General features: G+C 54.0%; 1 protein-coding gene and 1 long non-coding RNA gene across 5 annotated transcripts in view; one reads left to right on the top strand and one right to left on the bottom strand.

The window, feature by feature from the left end:
- NKX2-2 (NK2 homeobox 2) overlaps positions 1-9,248 on the bottom strand; it is a 34,336-nt gene extending 25,088 nt beyond the window's left edge. Inside the window, exons 1-2 of one of the 3 annotated variants that reach the window (XM_001489173.5) lie at positions 9,098-9,248; positions 73-766 (exon numbers count right to left, since the gene is read on the bottom strand). In XM_001489173.5, coding sequence (XP_001489223.1) covers positions 73-331 — 259 coding nt within the window. In that variant the 5' untranslated portion in view covers positions 332-766; positions 9,098-9,248. Of the gene's footprint in view, positions 1-72; positions 767-8,275; positions 8,413-9,097 lie in introns of those variants that run through there. The other 2 variants (XM_070246861.1, XM_070246862.1) reach the window with 2 other exon arrangements.
- LOC138919986 (uncharacterized) lies at positions 656-2,709 on the top strand. 2 transcript variants are annotated; one of them, XR_011430569.1, is made up of 2 exons: positions 656-769; positions 1,983-2,709. It is a non-coding gene; the product is annotated as an uncharacterized lncRNA (long non-coding RNA). The 2 variants fall into 2 exon arrangements; XR_011430570.1 differs by lacking the exon at positions 656-769 and adding an exon at positions 1,689-1,814.
- Positions 9,249-16,342: the final 7,094 nt, after the last annotated feature.

Genomic DNA, 16,342 nt, shown 5'->3' with positions numbered 1-16,342 from the left:
AGCGTCCGGCCCAGGCTGCGACCACAGGAAGACAGGCGGCGACCGCCGCGGCGGCCAAGTTCCGCTACTTACGCGAGTACTGGAGTCCCTCGGTGCTGGCCAGCCAGCGCGTATATGGGTTGTCGCTGCTGTCGTAGAAGGGGTTCTTCAGGGGCAGGCTCTGCACCGTGTCCAGGGCGCCCTGCCCCAGCGGCCCGGCCCTCTTCGCGGGCTCCGGCCCCTCGCTCTCCTCCTCTGGCCCTTCGGCCACCGAGCCTTCCTCATCGTTGGTGTCCGGCAGGTCCAAGATGTCCTTGACCGAAAACCCCGTCTTTGTGTTGGTCAGCGACATGGCTCTGGACCCCGCAATTTATGTCGCAAAGTTGTAGCTTCACTTGGTCAATTCGTGGCGCTCCCCAATTGGGGTGGGAAGGGGATATGGGGGGAAGGATTGGGGGAGGGGAGGGGGGATGGGCTTTAATTATTGAGAAAATTATTATTTTTAAAAAAGAAAGAAACTATAGGGAAGGGAAAGGGGGGAAATAAAAGTCCAATACAGCGTCTGTGTCTTCTCCGAGAGCGCGGGGAAATGAACGCAGGGAGCTGGCGGCCTGCGCCCCGGAGCGCCGCGGGCCGGGCCCTAGTTTGTAACTCCAGGAGGGGTGCCAAGGCGGCGTCAACTCGGGCTCCAGCGGCCGCTCGGCGCGCGGTGGCGGCTGGTGGCGAGGAAAAAATGGGCCATTGCCCGAGCGATCAGTCCATATAAGGCTGGGCTCCACTCACGAACCTGGTGAGAGGGGGGAGGGGGAGAAAGAGAGGGAGGGAGTGAGGGAGGGGGAGCGAGAGAGGGAGCGAGAGAAGGGTGGAAAAAAAGGGGGGGAGACGTTAAAACGCAAAGGTTGGACACGTGTGGGCGGGTCTTGGAAGTCAAGTGGATGAAGACAGTATTTGCAGATGTGAAATTGTGGGTTTTGGGGAGCTCCGCGCTCCCAGCCAACGGCCCTCTAGAGCAAGATGAGAGGTGTAACGTGTCAATTAATTGCAAAGACGGGGCGAGCCTTTTTTTTTTACCCAGTATTTACATACAAAGGACCACCGCGTCGCTCGCGAGTCCATACACTTGAAAGGGCTGTTTTAACGAATTGCATCTTAAAAAAAGCTGAGGAGGAGAGAAAACAAAACAGAAACCAAGAGGAGGGAAAAGAAATCCTTCTTAACATTCACCGGTTCCTACCTCGCCGCCCCCGCGTGCCCACCCCCAGCAAGCCGGAAAATTGGCGATTTGTGGCGCCTGTGGAAAAGGGGGAGGGGGCGAAGTCTGAGCCGCGGAAATCTCTCCTTTCCATCGCTGGTGGTTCCCTAAACAAGATCCGGTTCAAATGGCAAGAGCCCAACTTCTGTAAGCCTCCTAGGTCAATATTTTGGTTGAGGCTTAAGGTTGAGTACTAGAAATGACAAGGCAAGTAATTGATTCTAGTTAACGCCGAAAGAGCCCGAAACCCAGGAGAGGGTTATGGCTCGGGGCCGGCTGGAGCCACCACCAAGCGACACCCCCTCTCCAGCCACCCTTTATTTGCTAAAGACTTATTTATTTCCTTCTCTCCGCCTCCCCCCTCACCCCCTCCATTTCTTTGCGGCCGAGGAGCGCTGCGCAGTTCACTTTCGGCCTTGCAGGCGGCCCAAGGGAGGGGCGGGGTGGGGGTGGGGGACTCTAACTGGGGCGGCGTTCGGACCCCGGCCCCGCCGCCTGGGACTCCGAGGGCCGCGTACACCGGGTGGAGGGCAGGGCGGACGGCCCGGCAACCTTCCTGCCCCCTATTATGCCTCCGGGAGAGGTGCAGCGGCGGGAAAGGAGAGGAAAGGGGTGGGGGGCGGGGGCGCTGTCGCCACCCCGGATGGGGACCCCGAAAGCCGGGGGAAGGTACGCGGGACGGGCGGAGGATGCTGCGTTTTGTCCAGAGTTTCCTTCTCCCACGCAAGTCCTTTCATTTCGTCCCCTTTAGGCGCGATTCGAGGACACGCTCCAGGCTCCCAGCTCGCCTTGGGTTTGTGTGAAGTTCCCAACCTCTCGCCGGCCCGGGAACTGAACTTTTCTGGGACAGCACCTCCTCCTCGGCGCTAGGAAGGAAAAACCCTCGCCGCACTTCCCACCCCTGATTCGAGGGTTTTTGGGGGAGGGGGGACGGTTGCTACCTGATGCTCGTCCCCGCCGGAAGAGCATCAGGAAGGTGCTAGGCCTGGGGGCGGGGAGGGGCGCATAAGGCCGCGCGGGGGGTCCGGGCTCCCCTCTGCCCTTGGCCGGGGTCGCCTCAGCGCTGGCGAGCGGAGCGCGCGGGCGCCGCGTCCCCCTCGCGCGCAGCTGCGGCCGCCGCAGTGCCCCTGCCGCCCCCGGGTTGCCAGCGCCTAGCGAGGGCGCCTCTCCCCGAGCCGCTCGGCGGCTTTCTGCGGCCCTCGCCGCCTCGCCCCCAGTATGTGACGTGGGTGACAATGGCCCAGGTTCGAGCGAGCCCCTCGTCGGCGCGTCCTGGGTGGTCGGACCCGGGCAAACACAAATACAAACCGATTGCTAAGCTGCGGACAATGAGCGAAATGTAGACAAATGTCCCGCTCCCGTTGGAAGCCTTTGTCCCGGCGCGGTTTTTGCATTTATTTCAGTGGCGAAATAATACATGATTGACGCCCTCTTTCAATGTGTCCTAACTGTTTGGAATAAATCTAAGGTTGTTCCTAGTTGTCATGGCATTCAACCCTTTTCAATGGACTATCTCTTCATTCATTTCTGAATCCGTCCACAATATTAAGGAAACCCCTTCATGTCGACGCTCCCCATTCCTCTTTCTCCTCCTTTTTCTTTTTTTCCTTTCTACCCCTCCTTCTTTTTTCCCCTGCAAGAATTAGAAACTGGTTTGAATCGTGTTCCTCGAACCCATTACTTTTCGTGCTTTTTCCTCTCCTTCCAGCCTCCGTCTTTCTCAGCCTCCCTTCTCGTTGCCTCCCCTCCCCCCTTAAACGGGGGCGTTCTCCGGCCGGTCCAGTCTGAGGAGGGAAGTTGGTTCTTCAGGAGTCGCAGAGGCCCAGTTTGGAAACAGGGGCAGGGTGGGCCTGCCCCAACCATTGTTACCGAGCGGCTAAACTGGTGAGAAAAAGTTCCTCAACCCAAGCATTGCAGAGAGCTTCCTGTGGTTCCTTCTCTGATTCTTCCGTCCCATGGGGGAGGGGGGTATCTCTTGGGGACCAGGGCAGGCTGCAGGGATGGGGAAGGGTCAGAAATGAGTCTACTTGGGCCAGGCCAATTCTCGGGTTGCACATAAAATGGTCTTTGGGCAAGAAGTGTCCCTTTTTACAAACCCTCTGATTCCTCTCTCCCAAAGGGCGGGGGAGGGGCTCCCAGCCGCCTTCCCTGGAGCCCGCTCACTTCCTCAGCTTGGAACCACCCAGTTCCATATAGTTCCCAACTTCTCCCTCCCTTCCCCCAACATTGTGGGCCTTTCTCCCAGGATCTAATCAGCACTGCCACTGTTGACCACGTCCCCTCCCCTCCCCCTGGGAGCCTGCACGGTGGGCAGAGCACCTGAGAGACAGACCTCTGTTTTCCTACCGGAATCCAGGCTCCTGGGAATTAATCACTGGGGGGTGCGGGTGGGGGTGGGGTGGGAGGGGGGAGTGCTAACAATGGGCCTTGAGAAGGAAGCCCCCAGCCCAATTTAGGGAAGGCCAGACTCCCACGCGGCTGCCCCTTGGCCTCAACCAGATGGAGTCTTTGGCTCCTCAGGTCGCAGGATCCCCTTCCAGGGGCACTTGCGGGGGCCACACTTCCCGTGCCCGCCCAGACCTGATCTCGGCTCCCTCCTGCACCATCACTCCAGCCTGTGCCAGCGCTTTTCCTTCCGCTGGCCTTGGGGCAGCTGGGCAGGGAGGGAGCTGGAGGGAGCCTCGCCTAGTCTCCTGCCGCCCGGCTCCGCACCCTGGGGAGCCGAATCCGCTATGCCCAGGGTCTGTCTCCTGGGACCTAGCGAGTCCATTTTCCCCCATCCCTTCGTCGCCCGCGTGGTTCCCGCGTCCTCTTCCAAAGCGCTGACATTTGCAATTGAAAAGGCGCTGGGATACCACTGGGAGGCCCGTAATTGAAGGGGAGAAACTCGGCTTGTTAGAGGAAGATCATAAAATGCAAGTCCCCCAGGACTGGCCTGCGGACGCCCGGAGGCCGGCGCGGGACCAGCTGGCGGCCAGGGGCAAGTCCGGCGCCCAAAGCATGCTTCTCGATTTCGTGCAGCCGGGAGAGCGGGGGCCAGGCCACACACGCACCTTAACACGCAAATTAAACCGGTGACTGCGTTCAGAGGACTCCCCAAGAGGTCTGGCCAGGATCACGACGGCCTGGCCTTTTCAAGCCAGGGGTCTCCTGTTACGCGAGATCCTGCATAGCCAGCAGGCTGAGAGGACCCAGCACCCGCCTCCTCCTGAGAGCCCTTTATTAATGTCCCGTGTCAGTTCTGAACATATCAGTGTCCTCTTGCACCAGTTTCAGCTCTACCTGAATGTGCTGTAGTCTCCCCCACTGGGGATTCTTTGGTAGATTCTTTCCCGGTTCCATCTTGCAGCCAGGAGAGGAGGACAATGTCCTGGCTTCCACCATGACTGGGTTTGGGCTCTGGGCTCTGCTGCCGGCGTCGGGGAGCTCGTGAGCACCCTGCAGTGGGCCTTCGGCTGCTGCAAAGTTGGGGACGAAGTCGAGGAGGGTGCAGGAAATTTGATCCCAGCGTGTTCTAGGCCGGAGGGAGATGCTTTTGGTTTTCTTTGGTGAGCACACACCACCTAGCACCCATGCCAGCGTCGCCAGAGCAGCCAGAGGTCTTTATTCTCAGCGTTGGGGCTCCAGGTTCCTTACAAATCTCGAACTCTGTACTCTTTCTTCCTACTTTTAGGATGGGCGCAAAGGGAGTCGCCGGGCCGAAGGGAGGTGAGGGAGTGGAGGAAGAGAATCTTTCTCCTTGGAGGCTAGAGGGAACCTCCTTTGGGCAGCTTCCCAGGCCGCTAAGCTCCTTTCCGCCGCTCTGGGTTCCGGAGGGACTGAAGCGCGGGCGGCTGGAGAGGGCGGCGGGGGAACTGAACAATCGCCGGAGGCCCAGGAGGGGAGGTAAATGTACACAGGCTAAGTGGCCCCACTCCAGGACAAGTGGCCCTCCAAGTTGGCCCACTGTTTACCTGTTTACTTTCCCAGGTAGCTCAAACACGAGCGCCTTTTCTGAGCTCCGGAGCACGGGGGCGGCCCTGGCGCGCCCTGCGGTCCCGACTTCTGGCTGCCCCACACCGTCGCTTTACGCCCCCTGTTGGGGGAGGGGTGAGCTCCTAAGGGCAGCAAACATGGCAAGAAAGGAAGATACTTTGGGAAAGTAAGGAGAGGCCTGGGCACACCCCACGCCTGGGAACGTGGCTTGGTGCGCCTGTGGATGAAGTGGGCTTGCTGGCGCGGCATCCAGCGCCCTACTCCGCGCCTCTCTGTTCAGGGCTTGAGGGCCTCTTGGGAGGCGCTCTGCTCACATCCGTCCCCTTGCAGGCTGGTGAAAGCTTGCTGGTAGGCGCGTCCTCGAGGGCAGTTTAGGACAGGAAAAGTCCTGGGGGGGGGGGGGTGCACCTTGGGGGCTGACTCTAAAGGGGGGGGGCAGCCTTGAGCAGCCCAAAGCTTCGGCAGCAGTCCTAGGGGCCACCCCTCGCCCTCCCCACCCACAAACGCGCGTCCAATCACTAAAAATACAAGGTCTTTTCCCTTTATTTGGAAACACTAATTTGTTTGACTTCATTTCTTTTCTTTCTTTTTTTTTGGAATGAAAGAGGTTGAAAAGAAACTCCTTCCCTGGTACAGTATGTGGCTGAGCTCTCAGCCCCCCTCACATCCCATCTCAGATAACAACCTTCAAGTGGATTAGTTTATTGTCTGGTTAGCGCCAAGGTGCACGCGTTGGTCTTCATTCACTCCCGGAACAAAGCGCGTGGCCCCTTCCCGCGCAGGCGAGGACGGGCGCGGACACAAAGGTTCTGCCGGAGGAAACGATTATTTTATCGCGGGTTGGAGACTCGAGCGTGGCATGCACTCCACATCAATGCGGAAGGAAAATGTCGCCCAATCTGTTCCCTGACACCCGGCGATAAAGACGCTCGCCTCCAAATCGGCCCGATGGTGGCTTCAGCTTCAGGTGGGGAACAGGGGCTGCAGGAAGCAGGGGGTCAGCTCTGGCGTCCCGGGTGAAAGAAGTCCACGAGTGTGGCCCAGGTACCAAGCAGGGACTGTTCCTACCCAGAAAACTGAAAGTTAGGCTTGTCTATGGTGGGTCCAAGCCCCAACTGACATTGCCTTCTGCCCCGGGGAGAAGGAAACAGGTCTTGGAAATCTCTGCAGCCTATGGGGCAGAAGAGTGGAGTAACTGGGTTGGGAAGGCCTGTCACTGTGCAACTTTTGTGGGGCTAGACCATTACAGGGGCAAATCTCTGGTAGGGGAGACCCACAGCCATTGCACAGAGGGACCAGAACGCGGGGGCTAGTGGGAAGGGAAAGAAAATCTCAGCCCACTTTGGGTTCTGGCCTAAAGTGAGTTTTTTCTTCTTTGGTCCATATTGTGTTAACTCTTAACATTGTCTCAGGTGGGGAAGAATGACTGGGTGCCTCCCAGAAGGATAATCCTCCCAAGTCATCAAGAAAGTATAGGGCAGATCCGTTTTCCAGGCCCAGAGACAGAGCTCAAATTCTGTGTCTGGGGAAAGGCCCCGCTGCCTGCCTTCCTCCAGAGCCCCAAGAACTCTGTGAAGCCATGGAGAGAAGAGCTGATCTTGGGACCCAGAACCTGGAGGCCCCCCTGCAATTAATTGTGAGTGCAGGACGCAGGCATCCACTGAGCTACCTCCCCTAGTCTTTTTTCAAGGCGAAATACACAACACTTTCCCAATTACCTACCCTCAAAAAAGGGAAGGGGGGACCACACATATCTCCCGGGGACATAAATTGTGATAGAAATTAGGATTTCTATTAATCAGCCTCATTGTGTGGGCGTAAGACCCCGCGGACATATGTTAGGACTTTGATAAATGCACTTTAATAAGATCTTTGAAAATGCATCCTATAAAATAAAAGGCAAGAAAAGCCGTTTAACTTTCATGGATGTTAAACTGAACACGAAATGTGGCTCGGGGCACGCTGCAAAATGGAACCGGCTTGCCTCCAACATTTGCTTTAAAAACGCAGCTCTAAGCCCCCCTTGGGCCAAATGAGCCTGTCCCAGCCAATCCATTGTCACCAGTTTATTGGGGGAACCAAGCACTATGTCCCTCCAGGCAAACTCCTCTGCTTTATTCGTTCGCGGTGCTCTAAAGATTAAATATGTTACAATGAGATTACGCATCGTCAGTGTTGCCTTCAGGAACGTTCTTCCAGCCAAGCCCGACCTTCCCCCGATAAGGGCGATTTCAATGCAGGAGATTTGGGTTTCTCAAGGAAACAAGGCGCTGAAAGCATGTTCTTATCTGAATTTACTTAACACGTGACACAATCATTACTACAGACTTCGAAAAACAAGCGGCCTGTCCTAACGGTTAGTATTCGGCGCTTAAAGCTGGGCCAGGCGGGCTGATGTGAAACGTGGCCATCGCCTGCGCGGGGAAGCCCTGCTGAGAGAAGGGCTGGGGCCTGGAAGGACTAGGGACCGACCCGCAAGGCCCTCGGCAGGAGAGGAAGCCGGGTCCCAGGGTTCGCCCTCTCACTTCTCCAATCTGAGCACCAAAAGTCCACAAATCTCCTCCAGACGCAACGCCCCCTTTTTACCCCCGAGCGCCACTGAAGTCCAGAAGGCACGAGAAGCGCGCCAAAGGGCCTCTTTACAGTGTTGCGTGTGGTGGTGGTGGTGGTGGCGGGGGAAGGGTTTGGAGCACAGGGGGAGCCCCTCTGAGACCAGGACCTCAGCAGACCCTACCGAGGTTCATTTCTGATCCTCTGGCGATCTCTACCGACGCAAATGAAGAACTGTCCGGCGCCTGGCGCGACCCGGGCGACACTCGCCCCCTCAAAGTGCATGCTTGAACCGCTTCCCCAGAGACCCCCGACCACTGCTCAGCCCCCAGCCCTGGTCCTTCCTGCCTGCAACTCCCGTCACTTACCTTCCTCCTCCTCCTCCTCCTCCTCACTGTCCCCCACCTCGTGGCCCAGGTCTTCTCCATTAGGCGCCATCTCCAGATTACCTTCGGGACTTCTGCCGCTGCCTTAGCCCTCAATCCCGAGCCCCTCCACGGCGCCCAGGGGGAGACTCACCGGGCGGAGGTGGGTGCAGAGGAGGCCCTTCCTTGCCACGGCCGGCCGGCCGGGGCAGCCGAGGAGCATCCGGTACCGGCAGTGGGGAGGGGGCTGGCGAGGCGCTCCGCGCGCCCGCTCCGCCTCCCACTTCCCGGCGCTGCGGCGACAGCCCCGCCGCCTTTCAAGGCGCGTCTTTATCTAGCCCTCCACCTACCCGGACCCCCCTCCCCGCGCCCTTCCCCCACCGCGCGCCCTCCCGGGCGGGGCTTGCGGCACGGCCGCCGGCGCCGCGCCCCTCCCTCCACCCGCTCCTCAGTCCCCAGCACCTGCCCAGGCCCCGGGGCAGTCCGGTTGCCCGGGCGGTGCCGGAAAGCGCGCGGCGGCCGCAGCACCTGGCCTCGGCGGCAGGTAGAACTTTTCGTGTCCGCGGGCGTGACTGGCGGGGCTCGGTCCCTCCCCGAGTGCCCCCCTCGTGACCAGCCGAGGCAGCGGAGGACTTTAGACGCCCAGCACTTGTCCACCTGCTGCTTTCGGACTCCGCGGCTTGGGGACCGAGCCGAGTCGAGAGCGGTGAGAGGGCGGGGCGCGCAACCTTGGCACAGCTCGGAGGGCAATGCGGTGCCCCGAAAGCCGCTCCCCTGGCCTGCCGCACGGACAGCGCCCGGAGCGCGTTCCGGTCCCCGGTGGCTGCGGCGGCCCGCGCGGGAGCTGGGGCGGGAGGCGCCGACAGTCCGCACCTGACAGCGAGGGGCGACGCCCGGCTCCCTTGCAGCGCCCAGTTTCAGCCGCGGTCACGGCGCCCCCGGTGCCCCCGGCACCGCGCGCCAGCGGGAGGCTCACCTGGAGCGCGGCTGCGCCGCTGGAGCCCGGGCTCGGCGAGCGCGCACAGCCCCGGCCGCTCTTTATCCCGCGCCGCGGGCGGCTGCCGGGCCGCGGGCGCTCGGGCTGTGGCGCGGCGCGGCGCGGCGGGCGAGCGCCCCCCTCCCGGCTCGGCCCGGGCCCGGCGGCCCCACCCTCCCGGCGCCGGGCCCCACGGCGGCCGCGCAGCCCAGCGGCGGGGGCCGCTCCCCCGCGCCGCGCGCGCTCTGTTTGTTTTCCTTGCCCGACTGACGTGAGTCAAAATATTGGCCATATGTTCAGCGGTAATAAATTGGGTATGAGCGCAAACACACTTGGGCTTCGATGGCTCTCTCAGTTGCCACATGGCCGGCTTGGGGGGAGGGCGGCTGCCACCTTCCCTCGGCCCCTGGCCCCCAAACAGGCGAGTAGGTTCCTTCTCCTTAGCGCCCCCTGAGCTGGAGATCTGGGACCCTGGTCTCTCGTCTCCCTCGCCCCTCCTCCGTCCCCAGCCGTGCCTTGGACCCTGCAGTCCTGGCGAGCCGGGCTGCTGGTTAACAAGGTCGCCATCTATAAATTGCTCCGTCGCTAAGAAGCCATAAAACCGAAGGGCCAGATGTGGCACGTTATTTATGTGTGAAAACCGCGTTTACACTAGATACGCCGACCAAGGCCGATAGCGCGACTTCGAGGGAGGTCACAGACCTCTCGCCCTGAGCTCCAGGCTCCTCCCCAGCACACTCCCCCCTTCCAGATTGAGGGATGCTGGTCTTGCTGGCAAAGGGATTCAGCTCTCTGCAGCCCAGGAAGAAAGTGATTTCAGTGCGCTTGTGCCAAGGTGCCACCTGTCCAGAGTTAGAGGCAGCCGCGGTGATTTATTTCTTTTCCCTTTTTTTCCACAGGGCCTGGGAGGCTGTTTTATTTTCCAGGCGGTTGATAGGTTCCGCGGGGCTTTGGTCTGAACGGGAAAGGTGGCATTTGAACGCTGAAGACGTTCAACCCTGCGGGTGGGTGGGATTTGAGGGGGGGGGGGCTCCTGGTCCCTGAGGGAGGGTTTTTTTTTGCGGGGGGAGGAAATGGAAGTGGAACAACTCACCTGGCTGAGGGAGCAGCTGAGATGATTCCTACCTCAAGCCTGACTGTGGGCTCCAGTGTGGCATCTCACTGGCCTTATTTAAATTATATGGCTGCCAGGGCACTCAGACAGAAGCAATCCTGGCATTGGACATGAAATCCGAGTGGCCCTGTGTGCCTCAGGAGAGGGAGGTAAATACTGTATAGCAATGGAAAACAATTGTTTTGTTTTTCTCTTCCGGAAGGCGGCCTCGGGACTGCCTGTCCCCACACTGGTCACCGCACACTTTACTCACATGAATTCATTAAGAGTCATTGTCTCTCCCGTGCCATTATTTTACTATTTCTTGAAGTGAACCAAATTCTCTCTGTGGTTAATAAGCACGGGGCCAGGCCCCCTACCTTCCTTTTCATCTTCAGAACACCTGGGGTTCCCTGAATGACATCTTTCGCCTGGCCAAGGAAAATAAGAGATGAAAAATGTTGCCCTACTGCAGGGAAAAACATAAGCATTTGGCTTCACTATTACCACTTCCCCTCGGTCTGTGTTCACTGGATAACTGTCCTTAGGTGGCAGTTAAGGGTGGAAAAATGATGCTCTTGAAAGAGGGTGGGAGAGACAGGGAGAATGGATTTGGGGTGGGGGTGGGGAGGAGGACCCCCTTCAACAGGTGCAAGAAAAAGCTATGAAATGAACCTCTTACCCTTAAGTGCTGAGCAGGTCTGCTTTCCTGGGCCACAGAGTGAGCCCCAAGAAATCTTTAGTTACTGCAGAGAAACCTGTGGCTACACTCGAGCCTGCAGGAGCTATTAATCTTGGAAAATTACTACTGCACTTTCACTCTTTTTTCTTAGATTTTGTCTTTATTTGTGGTTATAAAGCTAAACCTAGAGTGTATTTGTGGGTTTACATCACCTCCAAGCATAAACTCTGGGATCACTGATGAATAGCTTCTTCAGGTCAGAATATTGCTTCATGCCCAAAACTGGCCAAAGGGATTTAAAAACAGACCTCACATTTGTAGTCCTCGTGGGAATGGGTATCTTTGTCTAACAAGTGCCTTGTGGAGAGGCTTGTGTTTTTTCCCTGCCCGTATTGCTGACACTGGCTATACAGTGAACTGAGATGCAGACAAAGAGTTTAGAAAGTCAGTGAGTGGTGGTTTCGGGGTGGAAAACTGAGAGATGTGAAGTAAAGAGCACATCAAGTCAGGCTTTTTATGACTGCCTATTGAGGAAACCTTATTTAAAAATAGCAAATGTACCAGGGCATCAATTAGGTAATTGATACTAAAAATCCGTGACAAAGAAGATACAGTGGGGAGCAAGATTTAAATGAAATGCAACTGCTTAGATCCAACTCACATGTCCTCTCTTTGGGCACATCTAGCAATCCAGTGCTAAACTTGATACACAGAGACATCCTCAGACCTAAGCAGATTTCATGCAATGTCTTTTTGTAGTTCCATGGTCTCTTATGCTATTGTCACTTCAGAGCCATTCCTGTCCTACCCATGGACTCAAAATTCATGGACTTTTCACACTGAAAAAACCTTCCTCCACGAAGTTCCCCAAAGGTATCAGCAGCAGCAAGGTGCTTGTGTTGTTTCTCTGTGGAGTGAGCAGTTCTCAGTACTTATAAGGAAACAATCAACCCAAACAAAAACTTTAGACTGCTTTGAACCAAGCTAGGATATAACTGCATTGTCTTGAGAAGAGTTACACAGCGGTTCCCACAGAGAGAGTTCCTTCCTTCTTAAAGCTTCTTGGTTTCCTACACAGTACACCCAGTCGAGGAAGGCAGGTGCCTTGTTTGTGCTTTACCTGGGCGTTGTGTGGTGGCCAGAGTGGCTCTGTGGAGGTGAGAGTTGAGATGGACTTGAAGGAAAGTCAGTGCCCACCACCCCCGACAACAGGATGGGAGCTGTCAGGAAGCTCTGTGCATCTGCAACTATCATCAGAATACAAAATGGGCTGTGGAGGAGGCCCTGCAGATGGGCGATGCTCCTTCAAGTGCCCTCAACCACTGAAAGTGTCAGTTGAACTCCTCTGATGTGGAATCCTGGTCCACTTTATTTGAAAGCAGACCTGCTTCTTTTCCTCCAGTGCACCCTTAGCAGAGCCAGAAGGCAGCAGCCATGGTCTTATGAGGCTTCTGTGTTCCCAGAGGCTGAGAATGATACCAGCTCCCTCTTATCCCCTGCAGAGGACTGGGATGAATAAAGAGAGCAGGGCACAGATCATTTTCTTAAAGCACTGGCAGCAGCCAAGGAGTTTGGCAAGTTGTGTCAAATCTTCAAGAAGTAAGTCAAATGTGTCTAGAGGCAGAAACTAGATTAGTGGTCGCCTTGGTTTGGGGGGCCACGGGGAGGGGTGTGGGATTTCATTTTGGGGTGATGAAACTGTTCTAAAATTGATTGTGTTGATGGTTGCACAACTCTGTGAATATACTAAAAGCCATTAAATTGGGTGAATTGGTTTTCACATAAATGGTGTATGAATTACATCTCAATAAAGCAGTTAAAAAATTCAAATGCATCTCTTTTTTCATCTGGGTTGGAAGGGCTGGGCTAGCAGCTACAGCAAATGGAGGGGTTGGGGGGAGACAAGTGATCCTGAAAGTTGTTTTTCATTTTCCCAATTTTTATTCTGAGTATTTTCAAGCACACAGAAAAGTTGAAAGAATAGTAGGGTGAACATTCGTATACCTTCCGTTGTATTCAACAGCTGTTAACATTTTGTCACATATGCTTTATCACTCTATATAAATACATTTTCTTTTTGCTGAACTATTTGGAGTTAAGGTTGCGGACATCACAATGCTTCCCCCACCAAATATTTTGGCACGCGTCTCTTAAGAACAGACCTTTCTCAATATAATCACAACACCATTGCCACACTTTAGAAAATTAGCAGTAATTCCATAATATTATCTGATATTCATTCCTCAGTTAAATGTCTCAAATTTTACACAAAATGAAATATATTTTTATAGCCAATTTATTTTTTCCAGACCCAGGAGCTATTCAAGGTTCATGTGCTGCATTTTTTTTGGAAATTATGTCCTTATTCACTTAAATTTACAACAGTCCTCACTGTCTTCCTTCCTTCCTCCTGGCATTGACTTTTGAAAACTGTTTTGTGGGCCTTTTGTAGAATACCGCCCCTCTGGATTTGCCAGATTGTTTTCTCCTGGTATCATTTCCCTTGCTCCTCTCCCCGCTGCACAGCCATAAGCTGGATGTTAGATCTAGAGTCTGGATTCTGTCCATGCTACACATTTGGGGTAAGAATGCCACATGTGAGGTGTGTCACACTGCGTCTCATTAGGAAGCAAATCATGGCCCTCTAGGAGTGAGGCTGGGTTTGCTACTCCACTAAGGTGGTGACCACCGGACCGCCCCCTGTGGGTCAGTAAGTGATTAGTAAGTACTCAGAGGGGTGAGAGATCCTTTGGCGTTGTCTCAATATTCTTTGTCGCTCTGTAAATATTCCCCATATTCTCCAGTTCTCAGTGGTTTTTAGCATCCACTGCCTGAATTCTATTGCTCCTTCTACTGTACTTGCTGATGTTTTTCTGCAAAGAAGAGCTTCCTTTCCCTCAGCCTCCATCATGGAATTGAAAATGTTAACACGTTATCATCAACTAGCACCATTATTTTGATGCTCAAATTATCCAAGTTGTCTGATGCAGAGCAATGCACCGGGAAGTGCTGAGGGAAAAGGGAGACATAGAAAATGATGAGGACCTTGGAGAATCCCACAGACCTGCAGAACGAGCCGTTCTCAGTCCTTCTCAGCAACTCAAGTTATCAGGGAAGACTTCTGTGTACATTTTGACCTACCATGAATCACCAACCACAGAAAAGTTCTTATGGGGCCAGCCCAGTGGCTCAGCAGTTAAGTTCACACGTTCTGCTTCAGGGGCCTGAGGTTCGCTGGTTTGGATCCTGGGTGTGGACCTATGCACTGCTTGTCCAGCCATGCTGTGGCAGGCGTCCCACATATAAAGTAGAGGAAGCTAGACATGAATGTTAGTTCAGGGCCAATCTTCCTCAGCCAAAAAAAAAAAAAAAGAGGAACAAAAAACTCTTCTTCCGCAGTTTGATGGAATTCAAATGTGTTACAGATTAAAAACAATAAAAATACTGAGTGTATGTCAAGTATCACACCATTGAAACAAGACAAAATGGAAGAGATTGAGTTTAAGGAATTGGCTCATCTGATTATAGAGGCTGGCAAATCCCAAATTTGCAGGGTGGGCCAGCAGGCTGGAGACCCAGGGAAGAGCTGAGGTTGCAGTTCAAGTTCAGCCAGCAGGCTGGAGGATCTTCTCTTGCTCAGGGGAGGGGTCCAAGCCTTTTGTTTTATTCAGGCCTTCAACTGATTGGACGAGGCTTACCCATGTTATGGAGGGCAATCTGCTTTACTCAAAGTCCACTGATTTAAATGTTAATCTCATTCAAAAACATCCTCACAGAAACATCCAGAATAATATGTGACCACATATCTGGGCACTGTGGCCCAGCCAAGTTGACACAAAATTCCCATCACACCCCCCGATCAACTGATGTTGGAAATTTCGCTCCAGGAGCGCTGAGACTTTGTGGAAAACCTTGAGCTAAGTTTCTGAGCAGCTCTAGCACAAGACACCACACGGTGCCATGTCCTCTGCTCCAAATCTTGCCTTTCCTGTTTCCTAGCATTGGCCTGGACTATTATTGTGACATTCCTGGTAAATATCTTTCATCACACCTCAGACTTTGAATCAGTCATTGGATGCACTTCCTGTAAGGCACATGGCCAGGATAATGCCATTTACAGCCCATACAAATATCCAGTTGTTTGTAGGTGGGAAAAAGATCAAGGAACTTGTTTTGAGGCTGGAGGGCAAAATGTGCCCTGTTGAGGCTGAATACACATGACCCCTGAATCTTTAATCATCCTAGATTAGACCTGGGCTTTCAAACAATGGAATATTGCTCATGTTGGTCTCTGTCTTGATTCTCTGAATGAACTGAGAGGCTTGCCAACATTTTTAAGGCCATACAATTGCTTTCTTTCCAAATAGGGATATTGGATTCCAAGAACCATGCAAATGTGGAGTAAGCCATCCTTAATATTGGGCTAATTCTTGGAAGAGAATGATGAGAATTATGAAATGGGAATCAACTACAATTTTGGGCCATTTTGAGTAGTTACCATTTAACTTCTAGCCAGAAGGGGATTGGATCCTAAGAGCATATGTTTTATTGGACACTTACTATGTCCCTGGCACAGTGCTAAGGTCCTTTATGGGTATCATCTCATTTAATTCCCACAATAACCTCATGAGTTAGGGGACACCAATTATTACCTTTATTGTAAAGAGAAGGAAACTGTTGTTTAGGGAGGTTACCCACAGATTCTGGAGTCAGAGAGCAGGGGCCTGAATCTACCCTCCTCCCTGCGGCTTTGGGCAAATTCCTTAACTTCCCTGAGTGTCGTTTCCCTCATGTATAAAATGGAGCTCGCGATAGAACCTATTCTTAGTTTGTCCTAAGCAGGAGGTGAGATAATGTGTTTCAAGCACAGAATCTGCTGCTGCCTGGCGCATGGTAGCCACTCCATAATTTCTTGCTTCGGTTATCGTCATTATTGCTAGCTCTAGTTACAGAAGAGCTGGAATTCCAGTCCGGGTCTACCTGACCCCAGAAGCCATGCTCTCGACAGTCACATCATGGCACATGGCTTTGTCAGTGAGTGGCAGCTGGAGAAATTCTGGAGAGTGTTTCCTCACCCTGAAGGGAGCTTTCTTCGTTTTTCTCCTCCAATCCCTTTTCTTTTAATTTTTTTCTTTGTAATGTTTTCTTTCTCTTTGATTCATGGTCCATTCTATTGCTGGCAATGAAGGGCACTGTCTCAGTTGCTGGCATTCAGGCCTAAGTAAACAACAGGCTCCTGGGTTGTTTTATTGCTTTCCAGTAAAAGGATGCAGCAGAAGACTCTGGAAGTTTGACGTGGAAAATCATGTCACTTTCAAATAACGTTAGTTTAGAGAAGTTTTGCATTTGGAATGTAAGTTAAGTCTGATTCTTTGCTTTGGAGAGTTTGTCTCCATGGTGTATTTCTCTTATGGACAGGAAGCCACTAGACAGGAGTAGGATTGGGTTGAATCAAATCCTGTGGTTAGGT

Source organism: Equus caballus, chromosome 22 (assembly GCF_041296265.1).
Source record: "Equus caballus isolate H_3958 breed thoroughbred chromosome 22, TB-T2T, whole genome shotgun sequence".
NCBI lineage: Eukaryota > Metazoa > Chordata > Mammalia > Perissodactyla > Equidae > Equus > Equus caballus.
The sequence above is the reverse complement of the archived record's forward strand: the minus strand, read 5'-3'. Positions and strand labels throughout refer to the sequence as shown.